Source organism: Ambystoma mexicanum, chromosome 5q (genome assembly GCF_040938575.1).
Source record: "Ambystoma mexicanum isolate Mex_15411 chromosome 5q, UKY_AmexF1_1, whole genome shotgun sequence".
Lineage (NCBI taxonomy): Eukaryota > Metazoa > Chordata > Amphibia > Caudata > Ambystomatidae > Ambystoma > Ambystoma mexicanum.
In genome coordinates, this window is record NC_090933.1 from 1,364,810,894 (window position 1) to 1,364,833,554 (window position 22,661).

The following is a 22,661-nucleotide window of genomic DNA, read 5'->3' on the forward strand; positions in this document are numbered from 1 at the left end:
TTACAAGCAGAACTTGACAGGAAAAGCAGACAAGATTAATGATGAAGGCAGATAAAGCAAGGGAAACTTGGAGACCTCTATATATGTTCTTAATGAAAAGGGCACAATGTGCTTCATGCAGACCATTTTGAGAGACCGACTGTATTATTTGACAACATGTAATAGAGTATTTCTATTTTTCCACAGTATAAGGCACTAACTAACTTGGCCGGACCTTGAAAATTAGATAAAGAGTAAACATTGATCTGATGAAGGTGTTTTGGCAGAAGTTGAGAACTGTCAAAAATGTGTCCAGCTAAGTCTAAAATAAGCTTATCAGTTGTGTTCGTCAGAGAAGATTGTGGATGACAGCCATGACAAATGAGGGCTTGGTGTACACCAGACTATAACAGTGGAGGAAAGGCAAAATGTCTTTGAGTGTTTCCATATCATGTCTTGTAACTACAGCTAATAAAGACTGCTAAGAACATTCTATTGTCTCTCTCTCTCTGAGGAATGTTCATGGATGCATGGTGTTTGATGGAGGTTGGGTACCAGGGCCTTCAGTTTAAGTGGTGCCCAAAGGAGGGGCCCAGAAATCTTTTATAAGATTCAGGGACAAGGACCCGGGGTTCATGGTGATGGTCTGGTGGGCAGGGGGAGATGCCTGAAAAATATTGTAAGGTGAGTGATAAACTGCTGTATGATCTCATTTCTTTCAGGGGCATCACCTCATGAACGTAAGCATAGCACTCTAGAAATACAGGGAAGTCCAAATTGTCACCCGATGGCGATATCCCTAACTTTGTTTGGAAAAAGTTATGCAGAGGTAGTAGGATTTATCAACAGTTAAACCTGGATGCAATTATTCTCAAAATGTCATTCATTTTATTTAGAAAAAAGTTGTATCTTCTAAAACTTATAAAAGAAGAAAGTAAATGTACAACAATTACATGTTATAAGAAAATACAGTACATACAATGTTTTGTAAAAACTATTGTAAAAGACGATATCCTATGTGACAAACAGTATCTAATAGGAAACTGAGCATTAGTTATGCTCAGTTGTTTATCGTGTAATGTTAGAATCAATTAGACTCTTTCAGTTGTTCACAAACTTGTTTAGTATTTACGAATAGTCCTAGTTACACTGTTACTAGAATTATAGACTCAACACATTTCTGTTCTCATAGTTGTTGTGGAACATTCATCAGGAGGTGTATCACAATGACTATAATGACATTAAAAACAGTTGTTCTTAATTTGCAATGGTTTTCAATTTCTGACTGGTGTAGCTGTTGATAAAACATAACAATATACACAGGGTAAGCTATGATTGCTCATATTCATTTTGGATGAAAATATTTGTTTAGGCTAGTATACAGGTATAGAAAATACCTGTTCCGGCTTGTGGGTACAGTCCTATGGTGCTGGTGTCCTTGATTAAGCAGGATACCTTCAGGATGAGTGGAGAATGAATCTCTGTTCAACATGAAAATACATAGTGATTTTGTAAGGGGACTGAGACTTCTGATCCTAAAATTCCGCAATATGGCTCTCTCTATTATAAATTGTGTAGCTTAATGTATCATATTGTGTTCCTTATAGAATGTGGAGTATCGTAGGAAGTGTTTAAGTCTGACTGGTATTCAATGTCCAATTGGGTAGGAACTTATCTCTCTTTCTCGGGTCGTCAAGCAACACCTTTGAAGAGAAAAGTATAAACATATATAGTTACTGCTATAGGTTGTTTAAACTAAAGAAAAACTATCCCTCATGTTGTATGGGTGGAAAAAAACAATACAAGCTGTTTCTTACCTTTGTGTGATATTTTAATTATTTAAATCCACAATTAGTTTGGCATCTGCTAAACAACCTTTTTTAGGGGTCTGTACAAATAACACTAACGCTATCACTCTGGTGGGGGTTTTACAAGAGGCTGAAGAATCTGGCTCTAAAGAGAAGAGGAGGAGGCTTTTTTGGCATGTTACTCATACAGCAGATATTTTAGTTATAGATTTTAAATATAAGCAGATGATCGCTTACTTCATATCTTAACGCCACGATGTAAGTAGGTACTTAATAACACCAAGTCATTTAAAAAACTAACTCTAGCTTCTTATGTTAAAGCTCTGAAACAGGTGGGTAAAGACACTGGTATTCCAGTGTCTGAAGTCCAGCCTCCTAGTTCCTCTCCAGGTCAACCTCTAGTCCCTACAGGTTGGTGCAAGGGCTCTGGCCAGATAATCCAAGGACTTCTCTTTAGTGATAGTCTGCTTCAAAGACTCGCCACTCCTGTCCCTGCCCTCCGTGCCTGGGCCTTTTCCGCTGCCTCTGATGGTAATCTTTAAGGAGTTGGGCCATGTAAAATCATAGGCTTATCATGCTGCTGTTTAGTTTGTTCATCCACTTTGTTTTTACAGTCTCTACTTACCCCTCCATTCTCTTCTTCTGTTTGGGGTTTGCAGGCTTTTAAATCAAAACCCAGAGCTTGCAATTCATCAATCGTAGTAACCATAAGCGCTGTCAACGAGGCAGAGGTCATACGTAGGCACACTCTATCATTTTCATTTGCGTTTGGAAAATCCACAATCTTGATATCTTTAGATTTAATCACACACAATCGAGGAACATGATGGAAGAGCCTCATTATGTTGATTCAATATTGAACCATTGTTAGCCTTCAGTACCCTTTCCAGGATAACCTTGCAGCTAGGGTGGTTCCACTCCTGTATCTTAGACGTTCCGTAGTAAAAGTTATTACACAAACGGGAGGTCCCCATCCAATTATTAATATCTGGCTCACCCACCACCTCACATATCTCTCTATAATTGCAGGAATGCTTGATCATTCTATCCAGCAAAGAAGGCTGCTTCTCTGAGATGGCAGACCTATTTGTTGCTCTTGTCTGTTTTTCTTCCAAAGTCAAGAATGACACATTTCGTTGGGTCAGCCTCTTGGATTGGAGTTCTGGCCCATTTTCTGCAGGGTCTGAGTAGGTCAAGTTAGTTTCTGTCAGATTTTCATCCATAGAGTATTCAGATTAATTATCTTCATATGTTGACAACTGCATAAGAGGATTTTTATGTCAATGATCTCATCTTGGTTATAATCAGTCCTTTAAACCTTTTCATTTGTACACTGGGTAAAATAATTTTCCTTGCAACAGCCCAACCTATGACTTTCCGTTGAGGTTATGACGTTTGTTTATTCCGCTCGTACAGTTCTTACATTTCTAATAAGGTTCTGTGCACCACCCACCCTTGGGGATTTTGGAAGTGGCATATTATTCCATTTTTTCAAAGGTTCCAGCTTCTTATTTTTTGCTGGGGAAATGTCCTGTTTTTGATACTCTCGGTTAAAGATCAGGAAGTGATCTGCACTCTTTATGACACTCCCCACTTGCTCCTCTGGCCTAGTCACCATCGTTAATTCTGAGCTGCAACCCACTCAAACCTTGGCAGGAGCTGCAGAGTTTTGGGAGAGAGGCATCCTTGGGTTCAACAGGGGGGCCCGGGGTGAGAGCTGCTCCCAAGAAGGGGAAGCTTGTGAATCATCAGTGAGCACTTGGCAAGTAGGAACTTGAGCAATGTGCACTGCTTCTCTCATATCCAGGATGGTTTCAGATTGCAGTAAACTCATTGCAGTAACTACTCTGACTTGTTTAACATCCTGTTTGCTCACTGTAGTGCCATTGTCATGCTTCAATAGTGTAATTGGGTCCTGGATCCCTCCCAGGAACATCCTTTTATCATCCCTTGCTTCTTGAATTAAATAAATAAGGGTTTTGATGATCACCCCCTCTGTCTCCCTTTCCCTTGATCTCTTTTCTCTGGTAGACTCTATAAATGATTCAATAAAGACCACTTGGTGTGCATTAAGGGAAGTAGCATCACCAGGTTTTTAAGACTGTCATTTAGGTTTGTTTTCATACAGTTTCAAAAAGGGGACAGTTTAATGTAGACCATTGAACCAATGGCAGCCTGTAGATGGGCTGTCTGGCATCTGTACGGCACACTTTTAGGGAGGCTTCCTTCTGGCCTCGCAAATGTCCACTAGATGATGTCATGAATGTTTCTCTTGGCTCCTGGGGATCTTGGGCATTCCAGATTTCCTCCTGATCAGAGTCCTCACTAGAGTCTTCACTTGAACTTGGAGCTTCTCACAGAGGATGATGCCCCCTTGGAGACTCTCCACCAAAGCCCGGTCAGGAGGCAGTTCCCAATAATAGATGTGCCTGAGCTCTGGTAGCCAAAGGGATTTTAACAGGAGCTGCAGATTTTGGCTTCTTACACGGAATTCCCAAGCAGGCTCTGGGACCGTTCCAACTTCTGTGATTGGGGGCTTTACCCCCCTAGGATTACAATCCATACTTAATTGCAGCATTGAGCTTGCAGTATCCATTATGAATCTTGCCACCAAAGCATTTTCCTCTGTGAAGGCCTGCAAGACCATGTCCAGGTCCGACCCTGATTCCAGGGTTGAAGAAGGTTCAGCTGATGGTAGGACATTCACAGACTTTTTATTAAAGTTTTGTGTGGGGTGCAAACTTCGATGCAACTGGCACCATTCTCCAAAGCAGAGATCTGTGCTTCCACAGTGCTCACCAGTGTCTTCTCCAACCACAAAGGCTGCATCTCATGTTCCCTCACTCAGATAGGGGACTTTAGGGGGCTGATTGGATGTGGCAACACAGTGGGAATGGAACCCACCAGCAACTCTGCATTGGATGCTTTGCGCCACTCCTCCTCCCAAGCGCTACAGATGGGGGCACCACTGATCTCTGCAGGTACTGCAGGCAATGCTGGTTGTTGCATGTCTCTTTTTTTATAGTGCCATTTTATTTTTCCAGATTCTGACAATGTTAATATGTTTACTGTTAGTTTGAATAAACAACCTTTTCAAATGTTACCATATATTGACATATGAAAAAGTGATTGTTTTAAGCATTAGTTGCTTTTGCCACTTTCTTTGTCGACAGAGCCTGTAAATATTTAATTTTCAATAAATTTCATTTTCGTGCTGTTACTTGTTATCTGATAATTTTCAATCTGGCTAAGTTCGATCAGATGAAGCACCACCAGTTTGTTTCCTCGGTGGCGGTGCCCCTCCATATATCGGTAAATCTCTGTTCTTCGATTTTATTGCAGAGCCTTATTAAGGGTGGATTATGTTGTGATCTATCTAGTGTAGTTTGCAGACCAACCTAAAGTTTGTCATTAAAATCACTTTTCCTGATGCAAAGTAAGAAATAACGGTCAACAATTCCTGTTGAGTGTTATCATGTTCCATCTTGAAATCACATTAAAGAGAAGGATCACAAAGAAATGATGTGCTTTGACTTAATAATAATTCTCCTTGTATTGATTGGCTATCAAGTTACATTTTTCAAATATTCAGTTATTTCACACTTGTCCTTCCCGAGCTAAGATAGCTTAAGTGAATGTAACACCCAAAAGTTCAATTCAGCCTCACAGTGGCTGGAAAGAAAAGACACACGTAAGGAAAGACTTTCTCTGTGAATATGTCACTATATGTGTAAAGGTGCTTCTTGCGTTCAGCATCATAAAATGATAATACTTGGCCTTCATAGTCAAGGAATATTCCAAGTTTTGTTATTAACCTTTTGTCACCCTTATGTAATTTAGGATAAGTGTCTATCTGATTATATTTTAAAAATGTGAGAAACCACCACCCACTATTAGTACGGTAGAAAGAAATGTGTTCCCCTGTTATATCAGACTGTTTTACTATACCCACACAATAAAGGACATTTACAAACACATTCCTAAGATTGACTTTCAGTGACAATATAAACTCCCAGTAATGCTTTCCCGATGTGAAGCCCTCTGACCCCAGGACACACTTGAATTTTGTAAATCTCTCTGTATTGTTGAGAACACTTTGTGGCTTCAAAAGGTAGGTGATCGTCTTCCCATCAGAGGAGATGTTGAGTGCAGCGTGAGCAGTGTCAGGATTCAGGGTGAGAGACTCTGGGAAGAGAAGGAGAGGGAGGTTAGTGTAGTGGCGCATATCCTGAAGAACTTAGCATGTTACAAAAGAAAGCAAGAAATGAGAAATGACACTGTCATGATGGTGCAATCGCTTGAGAACTGACACAAGTGGGTGATCATCTTACAGGTTTAAGTAGGAAATGACTTTTTGGGTGGCTTATAACTTCACTCCCACTGGACGAATCTTTGCAGAAAAGGTATGTGGCCCGCTCTAAATTTTATTGGCATTTTTGGTGTGGTTTAACTTAATGGAAAAAGAATTGCTCACCCATACAGCCTAAACCGCTGGATGGATTTTCACTGAATTAGTGGCAGGAGCGGTGGCTTGGTAAATTTGGTGTTTTTATTTTAAAACAGGCAAAATGTATCTCTCAAAAAATTAGTGATATCTGCATCAGATCAACAGGCCCATTTCCCTGTTTGCTCCACAGAAAGGACTCTGATTGGTCCGGAGGGCTGCGTGATTTCCGCAGACACCCAACGCTCCTGCTGATTGGCTGGAAGGAGACGTGAGGTGCGACCTATTTTATGAAACATCTGCCATGTTGTATCCACAAAAATCTACGGAATCACTGTGGGGAACAGTGCTGAAAAACATGTTTTGAGGCATTTGTGATGGGAAGAGGGGATGGGAAGGGTGGGGAAGAGAAAGATGGTTGATATGATGTATTTCTTTAGGTGGAAGAATACCGTGTGGTGTCTGCGGCAGTCTGCGGACACCACAGTGGTCCATGGACAGGGCTTAGGGAGAGCCCCTTATCTGATGACTGCAGACAGCCTTCTTTAGGGTAGGGGAGTGGAATGTAGATGATCTGAGGATGTATGCATAGGTAACAGATAGGCTGTGCAACCAAGAATCTAGGCACTGGCAGAACTAATGCAGTGTCATATACCAGCAAGAATGTGTTCACAAGCACTGCAGTAAGTAGTGTTTTGTGGGCAGTTGGAGGAACATGTTTGGGCTTAATTGGTGAATGCAAGATGGCTTCTTAGAGTAGGGGAATGGCGTCTGGATTATATGGTGATATTGGCATTGGTGAACAATAGGGATGGTGGTGTACTTTGGTGTCTGTAGATGGTGTTTGAATTGGGAAATTAATAGCACATTGTTGTGTGGCCAGATTCTTGGGTGCCTAGCTGTATTGTGCTGTGATGGTTGTGGCCTGCTCCTAGAATTCTGGGTGCATGCGTTGAGGCCATGGACCAAAGATTCTGTGCACTGGCTGCAAGTAGTGTAATGGAATATTTACAGATTTGAACAGGGCATTGGGTGGGTGGATAATGTGTGTGGGATGTGTTTACTAGCTGGTCTATGGGTGTAGGTTGTGGGAACTGGCCAGATTCTTGAGTGCACGGCCGTATTATGCTATTGTGGTTATGGCCCACTCCAAAGACTCTGATATACTCATGTACTCATGTACTCATGGGCCCGTTGCTGTCTGGTTGTTACAGTTTTACAGGGCAGAAGGTTATTTTTCATTTAAAGTGATATACCTGTTGATGGCAATTGGCCAGTAGGCTATACTACTTGTGTAGGTCACTGAGTAAACTTTGGTTTCAGGAATATCTAATAGGCATTTGCAAAATTTGCTGGCAATCGCTGTGTCAGAGAAATGGAAGTATCATTGCATTCAAACCACCCACATTTCTTTTTAATGTATGCAGTATAGTGACCTGCACTGGTTGTGGCAGCTGTGTGGTAGATTATACCAACTGTTGTGAAGGTTTTCTTGCCAAGTAATACTTGCCCTTGTGTGAAGCTAGTAAGCTTGCAGTTGTTTTTGTTGCCATCTGTATTCTATTGTAAAAGCATTACTATTACGTATTGGCTATGTGAGCGTATATTTAAGGTGGAACGATTGTCTGAATTGCAAGTAGTACATAATATGCCATGATTTGCATTTTGTACCAGCTGCTGAAATGGAATGGATTCACAGTTAAGTATAGATACATACACAAAGTGCTTGTTAGGGCCTTGTTCCTGCACCACATGGCTGCAGAGAGTGCATGTATGTTTCCACATGTATGAAATCTGGAAGGTTTTATTTATAGGTATGTGTTTGCTTTCCAGCACTTGCAGTAAGTACATTAGAAATTCTTGTGGATCTCCGTGTGTGTTTATACTGAATCTCACCGGTCCCACACAGTGCCATATTCCTGAGACACTGTAAGTGTTGTCAGGATTGTTTGTTGCATTTTTATGAAGGAGTAGCATTTGCAAACACAACTGGTATGTGCCGTTCAAGTAAATATTTTCAACAAATGGTGGCAATTGGAATAGAACATTGCTTGCTACATTTGCATAGCAATTTACACTAGTTGTGTTGGAAAATAATTTGAATGTATCTGACAGTGCTGTGCCTGAGTCCTTTGATAGAACTCCACTTGTTTTGAGGTAAATTTCTCTTTGTGCAGTTGGATATGCATTTGTTTTTCACTACATCCTTCTGTAGTTGTGCTAATTGATTGAGTAGCAGCTGCTTTCAATTTCTTTGGTGGTACTGTTGGGAGATCACTTATAAGTTGTGTTTGCACTAGTTTTCTTTTACAAAGATTTCCTTTTTGAGAAACAGGGTACATTTTTAGATGGGTTGTCTAGCGTGCACATAGGCTGTTGACCTATATGATGCAAGGAATGTCAGCCTTGACTCGGCCTGCATCAAAATTGTCTAGAAATTGTCTAGAAATAGTCCTTCAAGTATACGTGGGCATGACAGTGCTACATAATGCAGGCATCCTCTAATGACTGTGCAGCCAATGTCAATCAATGCTTGATCTAGGGATAGACCTCGCGATTTATGAATAGTGACTGCATATGCAAGAGAGAGAAAAAACTGTTCTCTGTGTACATAAATGTCTTTGAAAAGAAGGAATCAGGCTGTTGAGCATCCTATCCTTTAAGTTTGTCAAAGTGGATGTTAACAAACTGAATGTTGTTGTCACACTCTGAGTCCTCTGACTCTTAGCTCACCTGTTTGATAATTGACGTCTTCTTTCTTGTGTTTGCACATCTCTCCTTTTTTCTAGAAGATGGGGCCTTGTACAGAAAAGGATGTATCTCCCCTGATGCCAGTATGCAGGCAAGTAACGTATAGAAGTGAGTTTGGGCTCCTGCTGAGGAAGGATACAATGGCCTGGAGCGTTCAGTGTTCCAGGAAGGATTCCAGGAAAGACCGGGTGATAATCCAGGAGGGAAGGCAAGGAATCCAGGAAATTATGAAAGAAACTCACACGGCTCTGTAAAGCGGAGATAGCGAGGAGCGGCACAGAACAACACACCAGGAAGGAAGGGAAGGCTAACCGCAAGGAAACCAAAGAATAGGGAAGCAGAAATGGAGGGAATCAGAGTAGCAACTTGCCAGTACAAACAGCACGGCCAAGCTTAGCATTGAGACGTGCCGAGCCACGGGGCATGTCTGTTTTCGAGGAAGCAACAGGCATTACTTGGAGACTAGACCACGAGTTTCCCTGCGGCGGTGGCCATGTTGGGTATATAATGGATGCAATTCAATGGTGTTTGAGGGACAGTTGTCCAGAAGAGCGGAATCAGTGATTCATGACAGCATGCCCCCTTCTAAAATCCGATCCCCCACGATTGCCTGGATGAGTCAGATGGAACCTCTGCATCAGGCGGGGAGTGTTCATGTTGGACAGAGGTTCCCATGCCCGTTCACTGGGTGGATAACCCTTCCATTTCACCAGGTATTGAAGACGGCCTCACCTATATCTCGAGTCACATATCCTAGAGACCTCAAATTTGAGTTGATTTTTTACAAGAACATGGGGAGGTCGAAGAGCTGTTCTGGTTGACTGGTGGTATGGTTTAAGTGTGAAAAACGGGATACATTTTCTTCTAGGATTCTGGCAATTGAAGTCGAAAAGCCACAGGGTTGATAATTTCCTTCACTGTAAATGGTCTGTAGAAGCAAGGGGCTAATTTGTTGGGCCTTAGGTGTCTGGGTAGTTGGTAAAAAGAAGAAAGCCAGACTTTGTCACTGATGGCATAGACAGGGTCAGGTCGTCCTTTGGCATCTGCATGTTTCTTAACATCCACCCTGGCCTTTTCTAGATGTCCCTTTACATCCTTGTGTATTGTGATTAATCAAGCTATCTGGGAATTGACTGAAGCAACCAGGGTGGGGTGAGGCAAGAGTGTGGGTAGAACAGAAGGATGGAACCCTTGATTGCAAAAGAAGGGACTGGTCTTGATTGCAGCATGGTCGGAGTTGTTGTATGCAAATTCAGCTACTGGAATCAATACTGACCAATCATCCTGGACGTTAGATGCAAAACATCACAAATACTGCTTAAGGGATTGGTTTACCCTTTCAGTAATGCCATTGGTTTGAGGATGGTATCCCGATGATAAGGCACGTTGAATACCCAACAGCTGGCATAAGTGCTTCCAGAACCTGGAGACATATTTGGGTCCACAATCTGAGATGATTTTGGATGGAAGATCATGTAACTGAAAGATGTGGTTCACAAAGATTTCTGGTACTGAAGGCAGCTTGAACAGAGGGGTCAAATGAGACGTGGGAAAACAAGTCGATGGTAACCATAATGGTGGTATAACCCTTGGAAGGGGGGAGATCCACAATAAAATCAGTGGCTATCACCTCCCATAGTCGGTCTGGCAGGGTAGGTTGATGAAGTAATCCTGCAGGTTTCCTGTTTTTGGACTTGTTCTGATTGCAAACTGCACATGCCTGTATGTATGATCTTACATCATTGATTATCCTAGGCCATCAAAGGTTTCTCTGGATGGTCTGAAGCGTAGCCTTAATACCACGATGCTTGGAATGGAATGTGTCATGGCAAAGAATCATTATCTTGGTTCTTGTGAGCTGAGTAGGAACAACCAATTTCTTGTCCTTGAAGAGGTAGCCATCTTTGGTAAATAGCGACCATTGGTTGTTTTCAGAGAATTCCTTCTAGAGGTCCGAGGTCAGGGTCTCAGCCCGTATGTTGTCCAATAACGTGTTGGCCTGGGCTATGAACACAGTGTCTGGAAACATCTTGGGAAAAGTGTGTGCTTCTTCTGGTATATAATCTGGTCATCTGGATAGTGCATTAGCGATTATATTGGATGTCCCGGGTACATGCTGAATGCAGAACTGATATTAGGCAAAGAAAAAGGCCCAACAGGCTTGACGACTGTTTCTACATTCCATTGATTGTAGGACCTGTAGGTTCCGATGATCAGTTTGTAGCAGTACTGGGTACTTGGCACACAAGAAGAGGTGGTGCCATTCCATAAAGGCTTGTTGAATGGCGAGTAGTTCTTTCTCCAGGACTGAATAGTGTGTCTCACTAGGGTTCAATGTCCGAGACAAATAAGCAATGGGATGTTCTTGATTATCCCTGGATTCTTGCTATAACACTGCCCCGATTCTGTACTCCGAGGCATCTGTTTCTAGCAGGAAGGGTTTGGTTTTGTCTGGTTGAGCCAGGATGAGTCTTTGAGTAAACTTGTGTTTTAACTCCTTGAAGGAGGCTTCTTGCATTGTTGATCAATAAAAGGGAATATCTTTCTTTAACAAGGAAACAATAGGTTGTACAATGGATAAGAATGTGGGAATGAACTTCCTATAGAAGTTAGCAAGTCCTAGACATGACTGGACTTGTTTAACTGAGATAGGAGCAGGCCAGGAAATAATAGATTCAACCTTGGCTGGATCCATTACCACTCCTTGGGGGCTTAGCACAAATCCCAGATAACAAGACTGTGGACATGTAAAAGATGCACTTCTCGGGTTTGGCCAGCAGATTATGTCTGTGTAAACGTTGTAAGACCAAGGTAACATGTTCCTGATGCAAGTCCGGGTTGTTGGAGTAAATCAATATGTCATCCAAATAGACAATTACAAAAAGTAATAACACATCTGAAAAGACTTGATCCATGAAACGTTGGAACACCGCTGGAGCATTAGCGAGAACAAATGGCATGACTAGATATTCAAAATGTCCAAAAGGTGATCTGAAGGCAGACTTCCTTTGTCGCTCTCTTTTATACGGATCAAATGGTAGGTAACCCGGAGGTCCAGCTTGGTGAAGATCGCAGCACTAGGTATGGCTTCTAGAATGTCTGAAATGAGTGGTAAAGGATAACGGTCCTTGAGGGTACACTGATTGAGACCTCGGTAATCTAGGCACGGTCGGAGCTCCTTAGTGTTCTTTTTGGGTACAACAAATAGCAGGCGACTTGGAAGGATGAATGGTTCTGTTGGTTAGATTGGTATCCAAGTATTCTCGTAAGGCTATTTTCTCGGGTTCAGAAAAAATTCAAATCCTTCCAAATGGAATGACTGTATCCTCTTTGGTGTCGATAGCACAGTCCTCAGGTCGATAGGGAGGTAGGGACTAAACAATGGCTAATGAAAACACGTCCAAGAATTGATGGTCATTTTCAGGTACCTGGGTTATGTTGGAAACGGTGATGAGTTGCAGTTCCGCAATCTTCTTTTCTGTGGATATGATATGTGGACTTTTTCGGGAAAGACAATGTGAAAGAAAAAATTCAGATCCAAGGAATAAGAACCCAGCTGTCCAACTGATGTACGGATTATGTCTCTGAAACCAGGGCATGCCCAGGACCATTGGGTAATGAGCAGCTTTTATTATGTTAAATCACAGCAACTGTTGGTGATATATAAAGCAAAAGTTCTGTGGTTTGTTGAGTTATGGGTCCTGTTGATAGTGGTTTCCCGTCTATTTTTTCTACCGCCTGGATGACGCCTTTAGATTTTCTCAGGATTTCATGCTTCAAGTCCCATTCATGATCCAGGAAGATGCCCATGGCACCACAAGCCACCAGAGCCAGAACGGAATGGTTTTCCTTGTTGGCTGATGACAGGAGTACCTGGAGTATAACCAGGGAGTTCTTCGGAAGTGAGTCCAAGGAAAGAGAAGAGTCAGAGCAATGACCAATCTCCTGGAGCTGGGCTGCGTTCAGGATAGGGAGCTGGCATTTCCCGACGCCTTGGAGGGGCTATTAGACAATTTCTTACCAGGTGTTTGTCAGAAGCACAATACATACAGAGTCCACTGTTGATCAGACAAGTTCTTTCCTGAGAAGTGATAGGTCCCCTTAAGGAGCCCAGCTGCATTGGTTCAGGTTCAGAGGAGTTAGATGTAGCTGTCTCTTTGGGCCTAGGATATTCTGAAGAGGGTTTCTGTGGAGGAGTCTGTGTCTTTCATTTCTCTGCTTTTCTTTTCTGTATCCTAAAATCAAATGGCAGGGACAAGTCTTTAAAGGCCTGGAAGGATCCTGGGCAGGCCACTCTTGCCAATTCATCATTAATCTCCTCATTTAACACACAACAAAACAGGGTAAAGCATGCTTCGGGGTTCCAATCAGCTTCCATAGCCAATTGTTTAAAACAGGTTACTTAGGACAGCATGTCTTGGTTTCCTTGTTGGAATTCCAATAGTTTTTCATGAGCACCATACGCCTGTTCAGGATGGTCAAATATGGCCTTAAAGACTTCTATGAAACTGTCATAGTTGTCAAGTAAAAGGGCCCCCTGTGGATACCAGAGATGTTGCCCAGGCTAGTGCTTCCCTAGAAAGGTGAGAGATTACAAAGCCAACCTTAGCCCTGTACGTGGAAAAATAGTAATGTTTAAATGTGAAATGTACCAGTCATGAATAAAGGAAAGAGCACAATGCCTTAGGAGTCCCATCATATTTATCCACAATGCCTCCCACTGATCGCTCTCCTGATATACTGAGTCCATGGATAGAACAAGCTGTTTCAATGCTGCATTCTCAGCCTTGAGGTTCTGGACCTCTGGTGATAACTCCTGCATTCCCCTCATGAGGTCCTGTATAGCACTCTCCATGTTGGATTCAATGTTAGGTTGTTAGCGTCTCAACCTGTCAAACTCTGAGTTCTTAGACTCTTGGCTCACCTTTTTGATTCTTGACGTCTTCTTTCTTCTGTTCGCAGTTCTCTCCTTCTTTCTAGAAGTACGGCCCTTGTACAGAAAAGGGCGTGTCTCCTCCGACGCCAGTATGCAGCCAGGTAACTAGTGAGTTTGGGCTCCTGCCGAGGAAGGATACAATGACCAAGAGCATTCAGTGTTCCAGGAAGTATTCCAGGCAAGACCTGGTAATAATTCAGGAGGGAAGGCAAGGAATCCAGGAAATCATGTAAGAAACTTGCACGGCTCCATAAAGCAGAAATAGCGAGGAGCAGCACAGAACAACACACCAGGAAGGAAGGGAAGGCTAACCGCAAGGAAGCCAAAGGATAGGGTAAGTCGACAATGGAGGGAATCAGAGTAGCAACGTGCCGATACAAACAGCACGGACAAGCTTAGTGTTGAGGCGGGCTGAGCCACGGGGGAGTGTCTGTTTTCAAGGAAGCAACAGGCATTACTGGGAGTCTAGACCGCGAGTTTCCCCGTGGTGGTGGCCATGTTGGGTGTATAATGGATGCAATTCTACAGTGTTTGAGGGACCAAGTTGTCCAGAAGGGGCAGAATCGGTGATTGATGACAGTTGTTGTCACATGGGCATGTTTTGAAGCCAACAAATATACCAAGTGCTCCATTAACTAAACCTTGTTCCACGTGAAGGTAACACTTTAGCATTACTCTACAGTTTAAACACAATGTTAACAGTTTCTCCAAACCAGCTGTTTTGGAGATAGATTTTTCTAAGCTATTTAGTCGTACTGTTGCTTGTTGACACATGGGAATTTTGAAACCATGTCAGTTCAGTTGGTCTGCAGAGTACATTTGAACTGTTGGTTGTATTTCTTTTTTCAACATTGTCTCATTAAATTGTGCACAGCTTGCTAGGGTTGGCATTAAGGATATACATTTAACAATTTTCTGTGCTAATTGTTCCATGACATCAGTAGCAGATGTGTTATGCCTGCATAGCGCATCGATCAGTCTGCTATTTAAGACAGATTGTGCTTAATTAGAGATCACACCAATCCAAATGTTTTTCAAAATGTTAGCATAGGTGAGGTCTGAAGACTCACGCATGTTTTTAGTTAGTACTCTGTATTGGAAATGTTGCCAGAGATTTATATTTCCTATGCTGCCAAGTGTGTTAGGGCACAGTTTGTGTCCTAAGTTTTAAAAAATAAGTTCACATTTCACTTTCATTAATTGAAGACGATCTCTGAAAACAATCATGTGTTTTCCTCCAAAGTGTTCTTCGTAGTTCGTTTTCAGGACCTCTTGCAATCTGAGGTGAAACAAATCCAACATTAGGTTGGAAACCATGCTCATCTCATCTATTAGGACCATTTAAATTTGTTTCAGAATTCTACATTGTTCCATAGCAGCTTCTGTTGACAGTTTGTAGTACTGTAATTTGTTTGGTGTTCGATTGAAGGAGTAGCAATCGGTGCAAAGTGATACCATGTATGTTGTAGGCAACTAAACCTTTGGGGGCAGTTACAACAGCTGAACGCTTGCTGTTTGTCAGTTGTTGAAGGGCCTTGCTGGTGATTTTTATAAAGAATGTTTTACCTGAACCAGATTCAGCACTTACACACAGGAGTACAGGTTTATACTTTTGACAGTTACAAGTTTAATTTTCGTGCAGCACACCATGTTCAATTTCTTTAGTTACTGCTAGGAAAATGCTACGCTGTTCATCATTCAGTTGTGATTGCAGTAGCGCAAAGTGTTCTTCAGATCCCTCATACTGACTCATAGTATGTTCTACTTCAGTCATGGCTAATTCTGTCTCATTTACTAATGGTGGACCTCCAAGTGCTTCTTTGCTTACTATAACAGAAGGTTGACTGCTCTGAGGAGTGCCACCTTCTTCTTGCCCACCACATTGCAGCTTTATGCTCCAACTTTCAGTGCTATGCGGATGACACTCAGCTCATATTCAGGCTACCCTCGGCCACCTCTTCTCTGTCTCTAATCACTGACTGTCTGTCATCCAGGAGTGGTGTGCCGCCAATGACCTCTGTCTTAATGCCAGTAAGACTGAGATTCTCCTCATTGTCACCCCCACTCCCTCCTTCCCCGTCTCTCTCTTTCCAGCCTCTCTTGGCCCTCTTCCTGCTCCCACCTGAGAGGCTAAAAACCTTGGGGTTATCTTCGACTCCACACTCTGCTTCTCTCCTCATATCTCTGATATCTCTAAGAAGTCACACTACCAGATGTACCTCCTCAGAGGTATTCTTCCTTTCCTCTCCTTCCCCCAGAATATCACTATCTCCAGAGCTCTTCTTCTCTCTAGGCTGGACTATTGCAACAGCCTCTTTCTAACTCTGCCTGTCTCTACTCTCCGCCCTATGTAAATCATCCAGAACAGGACTGCGAGGCTTGTCCTTGGCCTCAAGCCCAGGGATCATATCCCTCCAGGACTGAAGCCTCTGCACTGGCTCCTAATGGCTGCAAGGATTAAGTTCAAATCCTCTGCATTGTCCACAAGGCTTTCTGGGGCCTGGGGCCTCAATACCTTCAACTCTCTCTTCCTAAATATCTACCTTCTTGAGCCCTGCGCTCATCCGCCTCCAACTCACTCAGGGTAAGTCACCTCTCCAAGCAACAATTTGGTGGTACATCGCTTTCCCTCCGCTGGGGCCTCCCTCTCGAACAGCCTCCCTGCCTCCTTGAAACTCAAGGAGAATCACCTCTGGTTCAGGAAGCACCTCAAAACCTTTTGTCATGACCACTGTGAGAGACACACGTTGTGCCACAAGCAGGCTACCACCAGAACCCCAAGGGCCTTAAAGCCACTGCAAAAGGGCTCCTGGAGCCAGTCCTGATACCTTTGGCACAAGGCTCATATGTAGGAGGGAAGGGCTGTTCAAACCAGGTCCCATTTATGTACTGGGCCTTTAAATCCAACATGGAAGCACCCACACATTCTAGTACTAAGAACCTAGCCATGCGGTCTAGTGTTTTGGGTGTGGCAGGCATGAAACTACTTTCCCTGGTACTACTTTACCTGGGCTATATATAATATACCCTGACTGCAGAACACGCTTCGTGTTATTCTGCAACCCGCAGTGTGATGCTCACCGTGTCCAGCTCCTGGTCTGCATCTTCCTGTAATCATGCAAGAACAAGAACAAGATTATTCTGTTTTACCTGAGAAAACATCATCCAGCACTCAGCATCTCAAGTGGGCTGCAATCTGTGGAAACCGAGCGAAGAAGAAACATCACTCAGTTGTGAGTACTAGCTTAAGGACTTCCGGCGTACCGCTACCACAGCTGCTGTTCGAACATTGCAACCTGCAATAACGAGAAAGGGAAAAACAATATTAGGAGGCGCACTTCCAAAACATCGAATTCCACCAGTCTTACCTGAATTGAATCGCGCTATGCCACTCTTCCATCCAGAGCACCTTAGGAACATCTGCAAAGGAAAAGAGACATATTCAGGTTCGCTTTCAATATTAAACAACCACACAGTGCTGTACTTACCTTAACAGATTCTCGGGGCCTGTTTTTCATTGCGCTCTCATCCACTCGCAGCACCACAGCGGCCTGTGAGGAGAAGAAGAAGAAAATATAGGGTAGCTTTAAAAGACAATAAAGGTGCTGTACTTTGTGCTTTCTCTTACCTAGAAAATGTGCCTCTCCATCCGGCGCACCAGCATCAAGACCTTTGCACCTGAAAAGAAGGAGAGAAAGACATTAACAAATTCCCACCATAAACAGAACAAAAACTTACAATTAACAAACCTACCTGCCTACCAGCAGATTCAGGGTCACAGCAGGCCTGGGCCCAAGGAAGGCATACAGCACCAGTGAAGCAACTTGGGCAGCTTGCCAACAAACATCAAGCGCCCCTGCACAAGAAACGCAGGATGGATAGCTCACCCTACAAATAACTAAGGTGAGAAAAGAACCCAGTGGGAAGGGAATCGGTCAGAGGGAGGTGGGAGATCCACCCATTAGAGACAGTTATCACAAATCCTCCCTTCTGTAATTGCAGATTCATTATTCAGCAATGGGCAACTACGCATCCAGGGTTCCAGATCTCAGTGCCTTCCAGACGCCCCCTGGGATATCTATCAGGTGAGCGTAACACCTTTCTCTTTGCCTCTGCTTTCTCTCCTCTTCTCCCCTGCTGACCTCCTGGCTAAAATTACACTGGTTAACTGGCCACTGTCTGACCTCGGGCCCAGGTCCCTTCCCCGCCAGCCATACGCACCTGCACTGCCTGCCTAGCAACCCCTGCACTTGGGACTGTTCATTTATCCCTACAGTCCCACCACTAGCACTTGCCACCTGACTTCTGCTCTTACTTTCCACTTGCCACCAGCTGGTCATTACTTATTTTATGATTACCTTTTCCCTTATACTGCACTGTCCCCTCCCACTCCCCTCTCTGCACTTTCCCTTTCCCCATCCCATGTACTTGCACGATCTGAATGATACCTAGCCTAGTAGGATCATTGTTTGTCCTCCATTTGGTCCCCCTCCCTTGCCGCATTGTGCCTTGAAACACTTGTGTATAGGCAAATACCATATCATATCATAACCATAACTCGCGCCACCACCGTGATGAAAACAATGCCAGCCTCAAAATTGACTGGAAATAGTCCTTTAGGTGTAAATAGACGTGAAAGTGCTACATAACGCATACCTTCTTTAAAGACTTTGCTGCAAATGTCAACTCATTCTTGATCTAGGGTTAAACCTTACGATTTGTGAATAGTGACTGCATATGCAAGAGAGAGAGATAATTGCTCTCTGCATATGTACTTGTCTTTGAAAAGAAGGAATCATGCTATTAAGAGTTCTATCCTTTTAACTTCTGAAAGTTTGCCAAAGTGGATGTTGACAAACTGAATGTTCTCATGTGGATGTCACATAGATACGTCTGGAAGGCAACAACTGATTCAATTGCTCCATTAACTAAAGCTTGTTCGACGTCAAGGTTATGTTTCAGAAATACTCTGCAGTTTAAACACAATGTTAACATTTTCCCCGAACCAGCTGTGTTGGAGATACAGTTTGTTTTCTAAGCTATTCATGCGTTCTGTTGCTTGTTGACACATAGGGAGTGTGTCATGCTGTGTACTTCCAGTTTGTCTGTGGAGTTAATATTCATTTCATTTTTTAACATTACTCACTGAATTGTGTACAGCTTGCTAGTGGTGGCATTAAGGACACACATTTCACATTTTTCTGTGCTTATTGGTCCATAATATCTGGAAGAGATGTGTCCTGCCCATATAGCTCATGGATGAGTCTACTAATTTAAGATAGATGGTGCTTCCTTAGAAAACACACCAATCCAAATGCTTTTTTTAAATGTTTGCATGTGTGAGGTATACAGACTGATGCATGTTTTGAGTTAGTTCTCTGTATTGGAAATATTACTAGAGATTTACATTTCCTATGCTGCCAAGTGTGTTATGAATTGTTGGTGGCCTAAGATTTTAAAAATATTTTCACCTTTCACTGGTGTGAATTGTAGGAGATCTCCAAAAACAAGAACGGGTTTTACTCTAAAGAGTTGTTTGTAGTTTGTTTTCAGGACTTCTTGTAATTTGAGGTGAATCAAAGCCAACATTAGGTTGGAGACCATGCTCACCTCTTCTATTAGGATAATTTTCATTTGTTTCAGAATTCTGCATAGTTGCATAGCATCTTCTGTTGACAGTTTGTAGTACTCTAATTTGTTTCGTTGTTTTCTACTGAAAGGAGCAGTAGTTGGTGTAAAGTCGGTGTAAAGTAACACCTCCTATGTTGTAGGCAGCTAAACCTGTGAGGGCTGTTACTATAGCTGAAATATTGTTGGTTGTTAACTTTTTGAGGAATTTGCAGATGATTTTTATTAAGAATGTTTTGCCTGAACCAGCTTCACCACTTACATAGAAGAGTACAGGTTTATAATTTTGACAGCTACAAGGTTTAATTTCATGATGCAAACCATGTTCAATTTCTTTAGTCACTTCTACAAACATGCTATGTTGCTCATCATTGAGTTGTGATTTGAGTAGTGCCCGGTTTATTTCTGATTACTCATATTGATACATGGTGTTTTCTACTTCAGTCATGGCTAATTCTGCTCCATTTACTATGAGTGGCTCTCCATGTGGTTCTTGTCTCATTTAGTTGTGCTTGAACCTCTCCCACTTGATGTTCATTGTCCAACATTTTTTTGCACTGCTTAAAATTGACATTTTCTATACTGCTTTCATTTGCATTGAAAGCAACTTCAAATGAGTCAGGGGTGCCCAATAAATCTTCTATTCTCCCTGGTTTTAAAGGTTGGTGTAGGGACCTGTAGTAAAGTTCTCTATGTTGAGGAATTTTAAATGATTGTTTTATATGATTAATTAGGCTGGATTTGGTAAGTTTAACAAGGCTGCTTTCACAAGTTTTGACTATGTATTTTCCATTTGTTTCATATGTTACAATATTATTGTTGTGTGATAAACTTTGGGCTATGTGGTATAGGCACAGGTTTTCCAAAGCACTACTTTTGTTTGGGTAGTAAATATCTAATACATTGTCAAAATGCCCTGACTGTTGGGATGATGTTTGGCTATTGTTTCTATGTCTTGGTACGATTTCAGTACTATGTTTCTGGATGCAGCAGGGCCAAGGCTTAGACAGACTTTGGGCCTCATTAAAAGTATGATGGTAAGGCAACAATGGTGCTGGTATCGCTACCGGCATCGTTGCTACCATATCACCATACTAGGAGCTCTGCTCACGGGTGCCCTTGCAGCCACCAGGGTTGACTGGGTGGCTGTACCGGCACCCACGATCAGAACATGATGGTAGCACTGGTACCATTATTAACGGTACCGGTGCTACCATCCTCCCCATTCCCATTTGAATGGGGATGTAACGGGCCCGGGTCCCGCGAAAGGGCAATTTCATGGTCTGGCTGGGCCGGAATAGACCGGTAATTGCCCATTCGCAGGTGCCGGACCCAAATGCGAGTTTGGCGGTAGCCTTGCAGGCAAAACCAGCAAGGCTACCTCCAACCTCGTAATGCGGCCTATGTGTTCAGCTTTGCCATATAAGGCTGTGCCTGTTAAACAGTCTGGGACTTCATAGAATCCACATTCTCTATAGGAGAGCATTTTTATGCCAAAGCTGTAAAATGTTTGTGACATTGTTTTGTCAGATGATATGTCATCCCAGAGTTCTTCTAGCTCTGCTTTCACAGCTTTGGTTAGGTAGGCTGTGACATATCTTTCAACTGCAGTGGAATTGTCTGCAATATATTGTATATCCATGTTTGCATTCCACAAGAAGGCAATGATTGCATTATTATTGATGTACTTTGATGATTTGTTTCTTTTAATTTGGTATGTGTTTTGGTGATTTGCCTTTCACACTGCATCTAACAGAAGACATGACGCTGTTTACTTGTTCTTTTGCTGAAATTTGTCTAGGGACCGAAAGCAGAATTTGGTATAATAGGTGCCTTTTTTTCATATCCGCGTTGACAATATTTTCCATATTTATGTTTTTTGAAGCGTAAAATTTGTGTAACTAGCTCACTATGTGTGCTTTCTAAAGGGATGTCACAGGTTACATATTTGTGAATAAACTTCAAAACAGTGCCATCACTGTCATAACTAAATGTAGGAGCATATTTTATCCACAAAAGCATGTGGATGTTTGGTGCTCCTCTGGATTGATATTCTTTTCTCCAAAAGAAGTGTTCCACTTCTAAGAGGGGATGGATTGTTTTATTACAGATGAAGTGCAGCATGGCAATAAGTGGTGAAAGTATCTTGATACATTTACAGGGTCAAGGGAGCAGAGTTTTCCTGGTGTTTTTATGTCTATCCCTTCTTTGTTTTAGTTTAGCTATGTGTAGAAAGTTGTGCAAGTCCTCCCATGCATATTCTGCACTGCTCAAAGTGACAAACCAAGTGGGTGGGCCAAGGTTCTATAGCATACAACTTACTTCATTGTGATGTTGGAACAAATATTCTTTTGTACCATGTATGTTTGCCAAGAGATTTGTGATACTTGACTACAAAACGTCATCTTTGTCTTTTATATTTTGAAGTAGTTGTGTAGCAGACATGTTTAAAAAATTGGAACCTGTTTTCAATGTGTGTGCAACTCCATAACATAGAGTTGCTAGTTCACTTTCACACAGGAGGTGGAATATGTATTCAATGTTTTGTCTGAATCTTGGGTCTTCAGAATACATTTGTAAATGGCAGTATGCTGATGCTGTTATTTGTGTGCATCTTTCATCATATCTTCTTCCCTTTCCAGTAGGAAAGAGTAAAGAAAAGGCTTGTGCTTCTATACTTGTTTTCCCATATGGTGATTGGAGATCCTTTGGTTTGACACATTTGATATGTTTCTAGTGCATCGTCTACGGTGTTTTGGAGTTCTGTGAGTGAATCGTCTACAGCTCTAAAATATTGGATGCCATAATAGGATTTAGAAGCTCAAATTGGCCAGATGATGAGGAATCCTGAATTATTTCAGTGGTTTCCCTTAGGTTTTGTTCGATTTATATTTCTTTGTAGTACTCATTTTCTCTTTAAGATATTGTAGGGCTTCTCTAACTTTGTTTGAGTCTACTAGTTGTTGCCAAACTATTTGTATTTCATTGGTACACCATTCCCTAGGATAATCAAAGATTAATCTATTGGCTGTTGCACTTCTAGAGTGTCTACATTTTCGTAAAGATCTAATGTTAAATAAACTACTTTGTCACAAATGCCCTTTAGTAATTCAGA

General features: G+C 42.3%; 1 protein-coding gene across 1 annotated transcript in view; it reads right to left on the reverse strand.

Annotated features, from left to right (window-relative positions):
- Positions 1 to 4,044: 4,044 nt before the first annotated feature.
- Positions 4,045 to 22,661, reverse strand: part of LOC138498428 (CD5 antigen-like) — a 111,745-nt gene continuing 93,128 nt past the window's right edge. The window contains exon 8 of the mRNA XM_069622184.1: positions 4,045 to 4,475. Coding sequence (XP_069478285.1) covers positions 4,045 to 4,475 — 431 coding nt within the window. The remainder of the gene's footprint in view (positions 4,476 to 22,661) is intronic.